Raw genomic sequence first — 18,417 nt, 5'->3', positions numbered from 1 at the left:
CCTCTTCCCACAGCTATGATTACAATTTACGAGTAAAGATATTTCTTGTCTGTTAACTTGATAAGAAATCGTAAGTAACTTTCTGAATTCTTTCTATCCAGGAATACATCTTCCATTTAGAGAACAGTGTTATGTGAAGGTGCCAGTTTTGTAAAGCCTCATCTTTCAGTAGAAAGAGTAACCAATGCTTAACATATACATACTGTGTGACGGAATCATCCAAAACTTACACAGTGAGTGAGTGAGTGAGTTTACTTTTACGCTGCACTACACAATATTCCAGCTTTATGGCGGCGGTCTGTAAATAATCGGATCTGGACCACTTACACAGTAACCACTTAAATTGTCAGTGGTATAAAAAACAACATAATCAGATATTGGTGGTTAATCTGTCTGGTACAAGTGTATATTCTAGCTTTAGACAAAGAAAACATTCAGCTTTCTGAAAATGATATAATAAAATCATTGTGAGATGTTTTTGTATCTATATTTTATTTTTAGAATTATTATGATAATTAGAGTTCATGTATTGGAAAGCATGTATGTTATTTCCCATATCTACAGATGTTGCCATGTTTAAGCATATTTTTAGGCCTACCAGGCTGCTAACATTAAGTATCTGCCATGTGTCCCTCCAATGACCCTGGCTGCAGAGAAATTGTCCACCTTCGTCTTCATACGTGTATTTGTCAGGTTGATTTCTATCTTCAGTGTGATTATAGTAAATTCTCCTTTACTGGCAATGAGGTTGTTGACATGTTTGTGTTTAACCCTTACTTCTTTTGTTACAGGTGGAAAATAAAGAAGTGTCCGTCGAAACCTCAGCTGCCCTCATGACGTCCGACCGGGGAAACAGCGGGGGAGCTGAGTTACCACAACTGAACACACCGGTCAGTGCCTCTTTTACATGACACTATTGCCTCTTTTACATGACACTATTGTCTCTTTTACATGACACCAGTGATTCTTTACTTGCCCAGCACTTAGTTTGCCTTTTAAATGATTCATCAGTTATCAAGTGGGTGGTCACCAGAGTGGTCTAGCCAGTGACATATTTGGCTGGTGCTGTAACAATGATGTTGATAGGTAACTGTTATATTGCTCATCTGTGCTCATGGAATTCACCAAAGTTGTCACTGTCTACAGTGTTTGTCACTTTAATCTGTCATGACATTGCTAACATTCTGTGCAGGGCAGCTTTAGCACTTTAATCACTCACGTAAGTATTGTATTAGCCTTGAAATAAACATGCTCTTTGGCCCTTAAACAGTTGTGATGAAAGTAGTCGCCAAGTTTAAACACATACAGCAATCCCTGTATTCAGGTGCAAATTGGGTACAAATATGTAGTGTTACAACACCACTTTCACATGTGAATGCATCAGTGGGACCGCCTGGGAAGACCAACTGTCAGCTGACATTAGTGTAGATTTATGCATACACCATGTATCACTTGGTCCTGGTCCTTGGACACTGCCCAAGCTGTGCCTGAGCAGCTGCTGTTCATCACACACTGCAGAGCAATACCCCATTTACTTCCACTAGTCTTTTTTGTTGAATTTGCTGTCACAGGATGAGTGTTGTCCATACTGTGAACCATGCTTTGCATGGCCTATTATTATGTTACTTAAGAGCTCATGGTCAGTCCGATATGTAAGCTAGTGCAGTTTACTATGCAGGGTTTTGTCCTTTTGGCGTGCCAGAAACCCTTTACATGGGGTTGAATCTCATGCATATTATGTTCATGATTCTTAGTTTGCCAGCATCAGATCTATTCTCCTGGTACGTGTCTGCCTCTGTCGGTCAGTCAGTGTGGTCTCCCTTCTTCATGCTGACATGCAGTGATGTAACTTAACCCATTCAACACCGTAGGCCGGAAATCCGGTCAAGATGTCACCAGTGCCCAGACACCGTAGGCCGGAAACTGGCCAGGCAGTAGTCGCATCAAAATGATATATAATTTTAGGAACCTAACTAACAGATGATTCATTTATCAAATCTATCACTTTTCATAATGCCTGAAAACACTTATGACCTTTCAAATGGCCATATATAATCGACAGAATTAGAATTATAAACTATTTTTCGCAATGTTATTGAAAAAAACGATTTTTGGACACATGCTTCGGTCACGGGTCCACATCAGAGTTGTCAAAGAGCAAAGTAATGATGTTTCGAGATAATAATTACACAAATTGATTAAATGGAAGAATAAAATCAACAACAGTACTCATACAAGTTGTCAAATGTACGTTACAACTTACTATTTCAATCTTTATTGTGCAATCGTGTAATGTGATTCAAGTGACATCTCGGCTTTCGTCGCTTCGAACTTTACACTCGGACATGATGTTTAGTGCTAAAATATATGCATTAAACTTTCTTGTCACAGGTCATAACCTAGCACGATATGTCCACTAAGTTCCATAATATACGCATAGGTGGTGTTTTTTGCGTAACACGTTCAAAATAGCATGATTTTACCCAAAACTTTCGTCTGAACCTGCAGGTTTTCGTTTCACGACGACAGTATCCATTGCTGTTATTTGATTGGCTGCCTTAGGTCACGTGTCTGATTTTGACCAATCACGATCCTTATAGCAGACGGAGGCAAATAAGCGTCATTAGAAACCAATCTTTATCCTATAAAATCGCTTCTTACAACTGTGAAAATACTCTTGGCAAGGGTACAGTGATATTGTTAATGTCCAGAGCTTTCGAACGAATCGCCTAGCATGTTATTCAAACAAAGCTTCGAAAATGGAGGTATTTCACGCTGTTGTATCACGTTACTGAGCGGAAAGCCAAAGATATCGGGAAATAGACGACCATAAATATTAATTCAGAAATCTTTTTATAATAATTTTCTGATTACGTAAAAATGAAAATATAAAAGAAAAAAGTAAGGGCATATTATGACATGTTACAAATGGAAAAAAATCGCCTCATTTTTTGCTTCGTTCGTGGTTTATCTGGACATATAAATGTGTAAGCGTGCATTTTCATTAAAAATTAACTTATTTAAGTTGTAGTCGTATTACTTGAATAATATGATAAAAAATAACTTTCATATTTATAAACAATAGGATTAGACCTTTCAAATGGTGTATGATATGTAGTAGTAATAATGATTTACGAGCTGATATTTTCATCGATAAACATAAGCTTCATCTATGACCTCAGAGTCTCTGGGAACTCGGTGTCATGGCAGTAAATGCCTCTGGTTGACTGGTGTTGAAAGAGTTAAAAAGGGTGCATAATTGTGTCGCAGATTGATGAAGGGTCGTTGTGATGTAGTACGAGAGGCTTTTACTAATCATCACTCGCCCATCCATCTTTATGGTTCATGCCTTCTATCGTCACTATATGGCTGATATAATGCCGATGCGACGGAAAACTCAACTCATATGCCTATTGAGTGTTTTGGGAAGATATGCAATGGCCAAATACAGTTTATGCTGAGAACAAATAGGTCTTCAAACAGGGATATCAACAAGATTTTTGTATATCATAATTGTTTCATTATCAGCTGAGGGAAGAAAATCAATTTGTATAAAGTGTCATCGGACACTTGAAAGAGGTTCATGTGCTATGTTTGTCAAGTGTACTGGGTGATGAATCCTGAATCCTGAATCCTAAACTATTTCGGATAGTGCTGGAGCGAGTAATCGTAGGATCGGTTAATCGTTCAATCTAAGTCAAAATAAACGATTGTCGATTACAAATAAACTGCAGATCGATAATCGAAAATAATCATTATTTAGATGCACATATATTAAAACGTTTTATTCTACCTTGTCATGTTTTCTTATACTGAATAGTCTGGTCGTCATTGCTTGTTTACCTCTTAAACGGAAGCTGTGTACTACACAAGTGCGCATGCCTCCCGTCAGCCAATGGCAATGCTAGATATGTTTAGATTGGGCTGTCCTATTTCGTTATTAATATACTACGAGTTGTATCGTGGTTTATAGAAATTAATTAATATTCATGAGCAAACTGTGCAAAACTCATTCGTCCAATCATGCAAAACGTCACAATACGACCCAGGTATTACAGGTTAGCTACTTTCAAATTGGCTGAAACAGGGAATTCCTTGAGTTGCATTTGCATACTAACACATGACTTACGCAAGGCGGGGTAAAATAGAGCTATTTTCAGTTTCATGAATTCTCTTGAACTTTTGATACAGTGCTTAATTAAAATACTTCACAGAATAAATTTTGTGTTTCAACCTTAAGGAAATGTCTTTGTTTACCCTTCAACATAAACAAAAAGTTATTTGAAAAATGTCATGCCATGAAAATAAATCTACAAAGTGAGGTCACACAACTAGTAGCGTGATCTTGTAAGGTGGGATGTCAACTAAGACGAAACATTAATGGCATCTTTGGAGTAAAGATTTAGGATTTTTGTGCATTTGATTATGAGGTAGATATTGCATTAAGGATCCCTGAATTAAAATTATTCTTTTGACGTTTTTTTATACTGTTGCCTGCGCATGGAAACTTGATTCATAGCATATCGATGTCAGAACGATAGCGGGGATCGCCTTGTCGTCATTCGGGACGCTTCTCATGGATTTTCTCGCATTTTCGCGCTATAAACGGGAATTGTAATGGCAGATAGAAAACATATAACGATTGGAAATGTAAGACGATAGGATACTTGATCCAAAGACGCTGCAAATGTACGTAACTTCCTAGTGTTAACAATTGACACATGCTGACAACATCCCGGGAAGTTAGTTTGCTAATGTAGGCATTTGACTATGAAATGACTGTCCAAACGATTATAATCGATCGATTATTGATCTGACAAAATGTAACGATAAACAGCTCTAATTTCGGATAGTGCTGAATCTGGCACCATGAACTGTCTTCCCTATCCCAAAATTTATCGAAGACATTGATTTTGAATCCTACATAAGAAAGGTGTTTTAAAAAAATGTTGTTTCAAAGATGTTGATTCTTGTGTAACCAAAATTCTCAATTTGAAAACTTGTGTGTCTGTTGGCAATGGTTGGTGTAGTTGTGTAAATAGTAATCGTCATCTGTCAAATAAATGACAGTTGCCATGTCAGAACATGTGAACTAATAGTAGTAATGATTTCCAGTCAGATTTGAATACAATTTTGAGCTGACTTTTTAATTTTTAGGTATCAGCACTTATTAATTAAAAGTAAAATGTTATTAGAGAAACATACTTGTCATGCTTTGTCATCAGATCAGTTCTACTGTCACATGATAATAACTGGATAGGTCAAGGCCCAATACATTATGTATGTCATGATGGTACCTTGTGATAATTGTCAAGATACTGAAGTTGCACTTAATGTCGGCTTGCAAGAGGCTGTTCCTGCAAACCAGCAGTCTTTAAATTTCAAGACTACTACAATACATTTTGAGCATGTTGTATTTGGGATAACACTTTCTCAGTAAAGTACCCGTTCTAGTACTTTTACAATTGATGTCTTCCATTAAACATGTTTTCTCAAAGGGAGCGAACTTATTACTAATTCAGACTTGCACAGCTGCAAGGAAAAACATCTTGACTGTTCAAGCTTGGCTAATTAATTAGCAAGTAACAATGCTATGTGATTATCTCTGGTTTGGTTCATTTTAAAGGTTTATTAACATTTTTGTCTTCCTGCTGGTTCCTGTTGCATACTGATAAAAATGCTTTTGCTTGCTGATGGAAATGTACAATTGAACTTGATTAGATGAAATCTGGACAGTCAAATTTTCTTGGATTCAGTTCAAGACCATTTTCTGCTCCATGGATAGTGCATGGGTATGTCTTGGGGTTGTATGGAGCTACTGTATGGAAATGTATTTTGTGCTTTTTGACTGGAGAGCATTTTTTACTTATGCATTGATGTGTACTTAGATGGGCCTTTAGAAGTGAGAGGAACATAAATCATTAATAACAAAATGTTATATCCTCCCAGATTTCAAGACTACAGATAACAATATTTCATTTTGATGCAATATCTTTTTAAAATTATGTATTTATTTTGATGCAAAATTACAACACTCAGAATTCAATCTCATGGCCTAACCACAGATTGCAGTGAACCGGTTGTAAATGTGGACAGAGTTAGCTCCCTTTGACTATGTTTGTACTTCAAGACCAATATGAAATGTGGGTGTTTTTGTTTTGGATCCTTGAAGTTAGAATTGCATTATTTGAATCTTGGGATGGCTCAGTCTGTTCTGTTAACATTCAACTTCATGGTTAGACAGGGAACAATACTCAGGATTGTATATTGTCGTCTTTTGATCTGATTAGATTGTGTGTGAAGCATAGATGCAGCATAATCCTTTGTCATACAATAACACCTAATACCCCTTCAAGTGTGGAGCCTCTAATACCCTGTTTAAAAGGATACCACAAAATGTGCAATTTATTTGCACACCCATATACCCAGTTTTGAGGGGTATTGCCCATTCAATATGAAATGATACCTGAACTTCGAAATCATTCCATTCAGTGGCCAGGATTCAGCTCAAACATGTGCATATCCAAGAAGGCAAGGGATACGTGTTAACCTGTGCTAATAAAGAAGTCCTTTGATAATTACTAAAGCAACCGGGATCAGTTATATTGTTCTTTTACACAATGCATGTTTTTTTTAAAAGTTGTTTATACATATTTCAAACCCAAATATTTAGTGTTATGTACAATTAGTGATGTATTGGTATATCCCGATGTCAATTTAGTTAAAAGTTGATAGTGCATCAGTACAAATTTTTGAATATGAGGACTAAATTAGTAACTTACTGCGACAGACACATTTACAAAATATTTGGCTGCCAATAAGGCATTACCTGTAAAACCTTCAAAATCAGTATTAATTTATATACCCTGGGTTTTGCACAACGTGCAAATGTGCATCCAGCATGCATAAATGTAGAGAATGGACGCCGAAAAACAATTCACTACCTTCTGAGAGATGCAAAATTTTGATTGTACCCACAACACATCTTTGACTTTGCTAAGTGTTTGGTTGTTTCTTTTGTGCATCATTTTCATCCATCAATTCATCAATGATTCATTCAGGCTCTAAGGAAATAATCAAGATGCACAGTTCTCCACACTGTTACTTCACAGGACCCTCATATTTAGAGAGGAATTTTCACGATACATGTTACGATATCTTGGAACTATATTCTGAGAAAGAAAGGGAATTACTCTCCGGTTCACCAGTTACAAATCACATGTTTCGTCACATGGGCAGCTGATTGGGGACATCTCATGTTACAAAAATGTAATTTCAGCCTTGGTTACAGTTTTTTTTTCTATTTCATAGTTATTTCAGTACAGCCATATAATTGGATACAAATATATTTTTATGAACAATGGAAATGAAGTGATTTAAATGAAATGTATGTGTAAAAATAATAAGTAATTTTAGATCACCACAGTAAGGCAACAAGAAAATATAGTTTTAAACATTCTGATGGATGATCCCATTTCATGTGTTCATATTAAACATTGTGGTGATTAGTCAAGAAACTGGAATGTTTGGTATTAATGAATATATTGATGCTGAACTTTGCAGTGAATGACATGTTTATCTGTGATGTGTGATAGGGTCAATGTGTGATAGGGTCAAGGACGTGAGGTCATGTCATGAAGGATATGGCAATATGGTCTCCTTGAAACATGAGATGTGATAACCCAGTTGATGTTCTGAAATCTTATAGACTATACCTAGCCTCATTCACATATGTATATATTCTTAGTCCACGTAAAGATATTTTGGGATGGAGTATGTTAAATTGTAAATTTTAGTTTGCCCCATCAAACTGTCAATATTGTTTGTTGTATGGCTGTATTATTGCTGTACATCCCATGTCTTTGAACTTTCAATACACCTGATCATAGATGGTTGCACACATCATCTACATGTGTCTATAGGAATTATTTTTGTCAGGAATAATGTTGGTCTAACAGCTTGGAAGCATTGTTTCATTGCTGTACAGAGATCAGGATCAAGGAAATGTCATGTTGCAGTGTACAGGTGTTTTCATCTCTTGTTTAGGTCATTCATATTTTTGTGTGTGTGTGTGCGTGTGCGTGCGTGCGTACAGGCAAAAATATTATACGAAGCATTAACATGCTCTCTGCCCCCTTTCCCCATTTCTCACCCGTTTTTTTTACTTATTTTACGTTTAAAGACACTAGGAACTAATCTGTCAAATATATATGATGTAGACCAAGTCACCATGCTTCTGAAATGAAATTTAAATAAACATAGCTAAGGAAGGATCATGCTGACCTGGGTTGAGTGGGCAGTGGTAGTGATATCTTGTTTAAGAACATAACTGAGATAAAACCCTTTTATTTTTCCCCATCATATTAACAATTCAGGGGGTGTCAATCCTTGTATCCTTTCAGTAATGTTTTTATTCAATTCATTTAAAAACTTGCTTCAGTGAGATTTTGTCCATTTAGTTGATTTAGTATATTTATCTGTGATGTAAGATGTAATATTCTCCAGTTTGTTGTGACTTATAGTGTCTCCAAATAGACGAAGAAAGCCAATATGGCTGTCTTCATCAGATACCTGTTTTTCACATTTTACCTGCAGATTAGACAAAGAAATAACTGACTCGCCACGATTGATGAGGAACTGGAGATGGGAATCTGGAATAGATATCCCAGTGATTACTGCAGACTGTCAGGGCAGCTCATAAATTTGTTGTGCAACTGTTTCCTGTTCAGCATGGCCGTAGGTTCCATGTCAGACTACTGTCTTCCTCTACAGCCCCTTTCCCTCATTCTTTCCCCCTCTCCTATCGTCACACCTAATCCTCCTCCCTATATGACCGAGGGTATTGATCTCGATAATGCAGAGTGCTACGTAGGCGGTTCAAGCAGATGCTAGTCTAATGATAATACCCTGCTTTATGTTAATGCAAGATGTGTAAGAGTTGCCTCCCTTATGGCACTCCAGTAATCTTCAAGTTGTAAATGTAGCTTGCTAGTGAATCTAATGAAGGTATGATACGATGCTATTTGATAGATATTTCGAAGAAGAGGATCCATGATATTTAACTCAATTTTACCTTAACATCCTGTCAGTAACCCATGCTTGCCATAAGAGGCGACTAGCAGGATCGGGTGGTCAGGCTCGCTGGCTTGGTTGACACATGTCATCGGTTCCCAATTGAGCAGATCGATGCTCATGCTGTTGATCACTGGATTGTCTGGTTCAGACTCGATTATTTACAGACCGCCGCCATATAGCTGGAATATTCCTGAAAGCGGCGTAAAACTAAACTCACTCACTAACATCCTGTCATTGCTGGAGTGTTTCTTTAAGTGTTATCATATAATGAATGAAATATCTGTTTAAATATTTTGCAACTTTGTATTATTGTTGATCGGGAAGGATAGAAATCATTCTGTTATTCATTGTAAACAATGTGTACTTGTTTAATCCAAGTTAATTTTGATGTGTCCAAGACACTAAGGGACCATATATATGGCTAGGGTGGGGGTGGATGATGATTTTGGGGGAGGGGTGGATGATGATTTTGGGGAGGGGGTGGATGATGATTTTGGGGAGGAGGTGTCACCCATTTTGGGAGTTGGGGGAGATCATCAATTTTGAATACATGTACTTTGGAAGGAGGGGAGGGGTCACCAATTTTATACTTATATTATATTTTTAATTATGCTTGAAAAATGGATGTGGTGGGTGTCATTGATGTACTTGATATGCAGAGAGGGGAAGGGGGTCACTTCCTTTGTACATAAATATTTTTGGCAGATTTTGCAGTAGAGCTGTATTTTTATATGATGACTGAAAAAACCATTTGTACTGTATTGAAAGGATTGCATTTCACTTGACCTAATTTCTGCCTCACAGGTTGTCATGCTTCAATGGGAAGTCGGTGTACAGCTTTGTTGAACAAATCACATTATGCCAATAGTGATGAGCCTCCCAAAATAGCCGGGCCTTTGAGATTGGTTCAGTGCTGATTCAAGATCTCGTCAACTTTAGGTGGATAGATATTTTGAAAACTGAGGCAAATATTGATCTTTACAGGTGTTCCACAATTGCTTCCTCATCCTACACAGAATGTGAAAGGTTTTTGACTATCCAATTCTCAGGACTGAGATCAAGTTTCCATGCTCAGACCATGTCTGTTTGTGAATTCTAATTTTCTTTTCGAAATAGACCATATTTGTGATCTATAAATTTGCAGTTAACTGTATCGGTGTGTTTCTCTATGCTAGATATCATATTGATTCTTGCTGCAAATGATGCTAAGGCCAGATTTATCTGAAAACACTGAAAGGATGAACATCCTTGGATTATGTCTAAATTGAACCACTGTCGTGGCGACACATTTTGGTTGCTCTTGGCGGCCGCTGCTACGTCAGACTTGGCCATTGCCTGCCCAGTGCCTGCAATGATGGCTATTTCTGCCACCGATTCATTTGGTGTTAATTTCTGCCACCCACCTTCCTGGCACTGAGGATTTCCATAGCAACCAGCTCATTGTCTCGATGGTGTGGGCTGTTGTTTGTCTGGTCAGTGAAACTGCCTTCTCTGGACTAGCCGGTGGATATTATAATCTCAGGCTTGTTATTATTGTGGACTGTCCCCTTACGTTTATATAGGGCAGTGTACATGATTACCATGACAAAGACTAGTATGGAGTTGATGCCGTCTGCTTGTGTACAGGGATTGCTATTACGTCAGTAGTCAGCTGACAACAATCTGTGAATGAAGCTGGCTCACTTGATGATACACTTCGGAATGTGTGTGTGGTATAGATTTCTCTTTAGTTTTGATTTGTGTTGAGATTGGAATCAACATCTGAAATGCCGTGTCTTGAAATGAGACATGAATGACAGTTGGACAGGTGAAGAGACTGGCAGGCGAGATGTGGGTTAGCCTTGCAGGTTAGCAACAGGCTGTGGGCAAATGACTGTCTTCATCTTGTGTCACATTGTGTAATAGTGTCACTGGTCCCAGCCATACCACCAGCACCACCACATAACATCTTCATCTATTATCTAGAAGCAGCAGCTGGCCAAGAACAGCCAGTAAGACAGGCACAGTGGCTTAGTGTGTGGGTAGATGAACCATGGATGCTAATGATGTAGCCACAGTGTATTAGGAAGGGACATAGAAACACTGCTGCGAAGCAGCGACCACCTCCACCCTCCCTCTCTCGCTTGGTCTGTCATAGTGAAGGAAGTCCTCGCTTGCTGGTCATAGCCAGGAGGCAGAGCCAGGCAGCTAGCCAGCCAGCCAGCCAACTCGGGAGCATTGTGAGCATGGCTGACACAGTGTAAGGAGACTGTCGTGCCTCCTCTGAATGCTATTGCTGTGACCTAACTTGGTGTCCACTGCATCAGGCACACTGAGGACGTGCACTCGGACACACCTGGCCCCACCGACTCCAGCAAGTGAATCCGAATCAGGGAAGAGGCTAAGCATGCATGTGAAGGGGATTGGAGAGACTTGCTCCACACAGTGGGTCTTGTATTGTGATGTGAAGTGAACCATATGTTAGCCCAGTGGTGTCGCACCAGTAGAGTTGTAGCCACATTCCTGTGTAGTTTGGTGCCAACAGGGTCTATACATGCTTCCCGGAGATGTATATTACTATTCGGCAAATTCCTGTGTGCTCTGTGTCAAGAGAGGCCAGTCGACCAAGAGGGTATGTCACAATTTTACCTTTGACCTTTGCCATTTTCCTAACATGTTTCTTACTTTCCATACTGTCACATACATTTGTAAAATTAGCATTCCATGGACTATTAAAACCTATACCATGTGTACAATATTTTGAATTCTTTATGATGTGTTGACTCTATTTTTCTAACCATTCTGTGGAGGTAATTTCTGACCTGACAATTATGTTGATACGAGAGGTAGTTAATGCATGCTGTTAGCTTGTTCTTCCTCCTCCCTCCCCTCTCAGCCAGCTTAGATCATCTCCTTCACATTCCATATTTTGTAGAAATTCTGTGAACAGTTCAGCCTTGTGACGTGTCATTAAAAAATCAACAAAACAAAATCCAGTATTGTGCATACCGTTTACCATATTGCTCAAAGCTTTTGTTAGTTCTTGACAAGTCTAATGTCAGATTATGACAAAGTTGATCTGCTGAGGCCATTTTTTTCCACAGAACCTTAGTTTGATAATACAACAGTCACCTCGGATTTGAAGTATAAGTGTTGTGAAAGCTGGGCTCAACAGGCTTTGTATGGAAACAGTGTTGTGTCTGGCATGGCGGTTACACTGGCCATGAAGCACTTGTGCCTTTAGAAATAAATCAATGGAATGATGACATTAGCTGTTAATGACCATGGAGTCGATGACTGAGATGAGAAGATAGATACTTCAAATATCACCACTTGTTGATGTGTGTCAGTTCTGAAGGAATATATCCCGTGATCATCTTTCATATAAATATAATGTTAAATGTTTTTGTTAAGGTATTTTCAATTCAGAATATTCAAGTTTTGGGGTCCAATATATTGTTTCAAACAAATATATTGGAACAATCAAAGCATGAATGATATTGAATACAAGACCATGATTGTTTTGCCCAAATGGATATTTGCAGGATATTTTTTCATGCTTCAGTAAAGTCTGTCTAGAAGGCAAATTTGCCGTAATGTTTTATTGAATTGGTCGTGTTAGAAGCCAAAGTGGCACTTGTTACATCTTGAATGGGGATATATTACAAGACAGTCATGTCTGATTGCTCCAACAATCTTCTTTGACTAGTCAGTGACTACACAGCTGAAAGGCTGGACATGTGCTGTGTCTTTCTCATCTTCCTTCCTCTCCTGACACGCCCAGGTGGGAAATTGACTTTAGAATTGTGGATGTGTGAGCACACTGGTAGGTGTGAACAGGCTGGCTTAGAGCTAGCCTCCTGCCTCTACTGGGTCTTGCCTGTATCTAGGTTAGGCAAAGTGGCCTTCTTGCTTTACCATTTAGGTCCTACTGTTTATTTTCATTTGTACAAACACACAGGGACAAATAAGCCCTGAAAACTCATCAAGTGGAATTAGCAGAGTTAAGACTTGCCAGGAAGTGATGATATCTGTCGTGGAAGTCCCAGACCTGTCAGCAGTCTGACTGTCCATGTGTCAGTCATCCGTCTGTACCTTTAAACATGAAAGTGTAGGCCATGAGCAAGACCACAGATACCATCAGCCATATAAAAAACTCATTCCATTGAGTAGACTGACTCTTTGTTTTGTCATCATTATTCTCAAATACAATCAAGAAATAACAAGGTGCGTGATCATCAGATCTATTGATTTTTGGGAAGAATTGTCTAAGATTGTGTTAAATCTTTTTTGAATATTGTCCTGATAATCGGTTTTAAAAAAACCTATTTAGGTAAATATTTCAGACCAAAGGGCAAGTTGTTTTTTTATGTCTGTGGCTCCGTGAAGAAAGCACTGATACTCCCATATCCTACCTTTTTGTTTGACCTTGAATGCAAGTCTGCTCTTAATGACTAACATATCTAGAATACATGGCAGTGTTCACTCTGAGTTATGAACTCAGTAAATTTAGCTGAACCTGGAATGACTTCCATGTTTTTGAGTAAACAGTCTAAGCAGCTAGTGTTTTGGGTATGTAGGCCACTGCAAAGCAGTGGGCGTAGAGAAAACTGTCGTGCCATAGGACAAGTGTCAGGGACATTGAGCCTGTCTATAGCTGCTCTACTCATTCAGGGAGAAGGCTGCCTCTGATCATAATAGCATGTTTAATGCTATTTTTATCTGGATTTATTGTTAAACCTTGGAACAAGGTTTGGATGAAGATTGATGTGGCTTGAGTTAGCTGCTGTCCAACTAATTTGTTCCTCTTCACAGGCTAGTTGGAATAGTCATTGCTTATTACTCTCCTGTGGTTTGAGGGCAGGTGGAATTGGCAAGGATGGAGACATTTCATGGGGTTTCACTTTGCCATAAAATCAAGAGTCAAGATGACAACATCTTGCCAAACATGTTAATAGTTTCAACTGAGTCGGCAGTCATGCTTTGTTTTTAATATGCTGTCTAAAGCCTTTTTTTTCCTTTTTTTTTTAAAATGAGATTCTGTCAATGAATGGGTGATGAATGATGAACTAGGTGCTAACATTATATTCAAAGTGAACAAATTGCATTCCTGTATGTGTCAGCATTGTCAGTGATTGCTTCATATATCAGTTGTCAGGTATGATGCAGAAGGTTTGATAATGAAATAAATCAGTGTGTCACATTGTGTGATATTCACAGGTTTACTGACTCAGGGGAAGCCCTGAATTGTCAAGTATTCAGATTTGGTAGTAATCTGAATTAGAACCTTGTTTAAAAAGAAAAGTCTTTGGGTTTTTTGAAAGTTCTTGTTCCAAAATAAGGATATTTCAATCCTTGAGTTAGCAATGACACTATCTGAACCTTTGTTTGATCTTTGTGATTGATAATAGATTCATCTCCCCTGTGAGTGTTATTTGTCTTTGAGAGATACACTCTGCTTCTGTTGCTGAAAAGCATTCCAAGCTGTCTTCAGTGTTAGTCTGAAATTTACTTCCTGATGCACCCATTTTCATGAACTGGTTGTCAGGATGAAGACAGTGTACCAGTGAACCACATTTTTATTGACTGACTGTCCGACCGACATAACCTATTTAGCTAGCATCTTCACGAACTCTACTCTTGACGCCCACCCACCCGTCAGACAAAATGGTGTTTGCACTTGATGAGAGCTTAAGCTTGTTTCAAGGTTGAAAATCAACATGGTCAACCCTTCAACTTTGTCTAAAGATTTCGAAATCCGGAGTCCTGATGCTAGTGTGCTAAATCAGGTTTTAGTTGTAGTGTGTCTGCTAATAGTCAAATGTTTGCTGAATTGGTTTGCAGTTTGAAAATCAGTTTGAAAATCATAAAAACATAATTGTAACTACTTTGTGCTTAAACATGTTAAAGTATACTTAATTTGTTTCAATGAAAGCATTGCTAATGAAAGTCATAAAGAAACAAGCTATTACTGGCCTCTTCAGAATGTACTCTTCATCAAAGTCCCACGAGAAAAGTCATGTGAAAAAAGATTTTTTACATCATTGCAATGACGTTGTATGTGTAAAAATAGTATCTGTATTTCCTTGCATTTAAGATGAAACAGATTGAAAATTTCTGGAGTTTTCGTTGAGTAGATAATTGAAGAAAACATTGAAAGAGTCAAAGCTTAGTGCATGGACATCAAACTGATCACTTTTTGTTACAGGTCACACCCAAAAGTCCAGGTCCCGGCCTCAACCCCAATGCCAACGTCTTCCTGAGCAGTAAGTCACCTGCCTCACCAGACTCCACGACGCAATGGGAAAGTCCGGGATCAGACACAAGTAAGTCCTCACCCTCAGCAATCTGATCACCACTGAACACAAATATCAGAAAAGATACGTCTGTTAGGCCACAGTCAATATGGTGAAACATTTGCATCAATGTTAGGAAAAAATTGTCAGGAGACATTTTATGATTGACATGTATATTTGTTAACGAACTGTTCATAGCGTTTGTTACATTACTGTTCAAAATCTGGAATGTTCTGGAGGACTGTACATGAAGCACTTCAAGTAAATGAGAATGGACAATGAAATAATGGGATGTGGGCAGTGATGGAAACTTTTTTTTTTTATTCAGTTGCCCGTTCATGAACCTAGTCATTGAATTTTATGAAATGTGTGTTTGAATTCAACAGTTAGCTAATTCCACCCTACCTTCATATTTTTGGAGACTCATTGAGGCACAGCATATCCGCATTCTTCATTTTTAACTCGTTTTAAAATATCTACATCAGTTATAGTGTTTACGTAATGATGGGTGAACAACTACTGTATCAATTGCTCTGTTTATCCAGTAGGCGATCCCTGACCAACGGAAAGACAAATCTAGAAGTCAAGTTCATGCACACCAAAAACTAACACCAAAACGTTGCAGGACATTCCATATATTCTTAAGTAATATTGTCTTCAGGTAACAGCAGTGTAAAAGGGGTGAAAAATTTAGTAAATGCTATTTAAAAAAGTTGTACCTTCACCCATGTAGGAAGAATGTTTGTTCACTACAGGTCAATCACTGACAATGCAATGCCTTAGTTATTTTGTATATGCCGCTGCTAATCAGTATGTTGGTAGCTGTATGCTACGCTAACTTTACATTAGTTAAGTCACATACTTGCCATTTGAAATGTTTCGGCAGTGCAGTCCTGCCATTAAAGGTATAACTAATTTGACAGAAGTTCTATTAAGCTTGTAAAGGGCATAAGGATGTTTGTTTCAAACTTGTTCATCTGTTGACATGCTTTCCTCAACCAGGAGTGATGTTACTAATCTGGCAGTGCTTAGAATCTCTTATTGAGGCCACTGTAGGTTTCTGTTTGAGGTTGAGTTCACTGGGTTTTGCTCAACTGGAAATGCTACTATTACTGAACTACAAGTGCTTGTATTTTTGGTAGTTTGAAGCAAAGGAATAATTTTTGAAGTTCTGCCTTGGCCTTTTAAGTCTCACCTGGACATTTGAACTTTTGTCAACAACAGTTGGCATCAGCTCTTGCCCACATATTTTCAATACATTTAGATGATATTTTGTGTGAATGATTGTTACTATAAGGGAGTTCTAGTTTGTGCAAGGCATTAAAATTGGAATTTCAGAATGGCTGCAAGGGCAGAGAATCTTTGGGTGAAATTGTCACCTTGTCTAGTTCTGACTGTGACCCAAACACTTTGATCATTAAAAATCAAATCTTGCTGAAAAAAATACTTAAAAAACCAACTAAACAATAAATATCACAAACATTTTATTCAGTATATTTCTTTATTTTCTATTTGAACAATGAGGCTAAACTTCAAATTTGTTCCAGCCAATGTAACCAAATAGTTTGAATATTGCCACAACAACAGTTTTGAAAACTCTCTACGGCCATTTCTCTGTAATTTTTTAAATGAAATTTGGTTGAGTTAATAGTAAGAATCGACACATGTTCCATGAGGGTTTATTTTGCAGTTTGTTTGATGTTAGCATTAATATATCTAGTGCAGTTTGGGCTATGCTTTTAAATTCCCTCAAAATGTAATTCCTGTTACTGTAAACGTCCTCCCAGAAACCATCTATACATTTGTTTTACTAGTGGGAATGATATTGGGGTGGGGTGATGGGCATGTAATGCAAACACGTTCGTAGTCCTTACCATAGTTCTCTTAATGAAACAGCATTAATGGTTTACTCAAAGGTCCACGAGGGCTCGAAAATTCCACTCATCCGCTAGAGGACGAGTATGTTTTCTGACCCCAACTATTTTTCAAAACAATAAGTTTAAGTTTTAACATCGTCATTTCCGATTAACAGTATTTTCAAATTCCCCGAAAACTAACCTCAAAGTTGAAGTCTTGATGTTCGTTTGGTACATCCTTTTTCAACAGATATCACACAGCATGGTTTTGTAACCTAAGTGCTTCGAATATCCAGATTGGCTATAATTAATAAACTGACCAATGAGAAAAATCGTCGCAACATGAATGTTGTCGGATCTCCTTGAAAATTGGGAATTCCCTGCTTGTTATTACCGATCGTAATCAAAGTAACGATGTTTTGAGATAATAATTAAGCAAATTTAATGAACTGAATAATAAAATCAATAACAGTACTCAGTTGTCAAATGTACATCATAATTTACTATTTCCATCTTGTTTGTGCGATCGTGTAATTTAATTATATCAAGTGACAGCTCGGCTTTCGTCGCCTCAAACTTCACGCTCAGACACGATGTTTAATGCTAAAATATATGCATGAAGCATTTTTGTCAATGGTCATAGCCTAGCACGATGCGTCCACTAAGTTCCATAATATATACGTATAGGTTGTGATTTCTTGCGTAACACGTTCAGAATACCATGCTTTTACCCCAAACTTTCGTCTGAATCTAAAAGTTTTTGTTTATGAGGATACTATCCATTGCTGCAATATGATTGGCTGCCTTAGGTCACATGCATAATTTTGTCCAATCACGATCCCCATAGCAGACTGTGGCAGAAAAGCGTCATTAGAAACCAATCTTTATCCAATAAAATTGCTTCTTACAACTGTGAAAATACTCTTGGCAAGGATATAGTGATAGTGTTGATGTTCAGAGCTTTCGAACGATACCCGCCATCAAACGAATTGCTTCACATGTTATCCGTACGAAGCTTCCAAAACGGAGGTATTTCACGCTGTTGTATCACATTACCGAGCGCAAAGCTACTGATATCGGAAAATAGACGACCATACATATTATTTGAGAAATCTTTTTATAATAATTTTTCCGATTACGTAAAAATGAAAATATAAAATAAAAAGGTAAGGGGATATTATGACATGTTACAAATAGAAAAATCGCCGCAA

At 37.9% G+C, this 18,417-nt stretch overlaps 1 protein-coding gene across 1 annotated transcript in view; it reads left to right on the top strand.

The window, feature by feature from the left end:
- The window catches only part of LOC124264738 (la-related protein 4-like), a 63,613-nt gene that overhangs the window by 22,737 nt on the left and 22,459 nt on the right, over positions 1–18,417 (top strand). The window contains exons 3-4 of the mRNA XM_046699509.1: positions 792–890; positions 15,263–15,380. Coding sequence (XP_046555465.1) covers positions 792–890; positions 15,263–15,380 — 217 coding nt within the window. The remainder of the gene's footprint in view (positions 1–791; positions 891–15,262; positions 15,381–18,417) is intronic.

The sequence above is a fragment of the Haliotis rubra genome, unplaced genomic scaffold, assembly GCF_003918875.1.
Source record: "Haliotis rubra isolate DU_JTF1 unplaced genomic scaffold, ASM391887v1 Scf94, whole genome shotgun sequence".
NCBI lineage: Eukaryota > Metazoa > Mollusca > Gastropoda > Lepetellida > Haliotidae > Haliotis > Haliotis rubra.
Note: the sequence above shows the minus strand (reverse complement) of the source record. Positions and strands in the feature narration are given on the sequence as shown.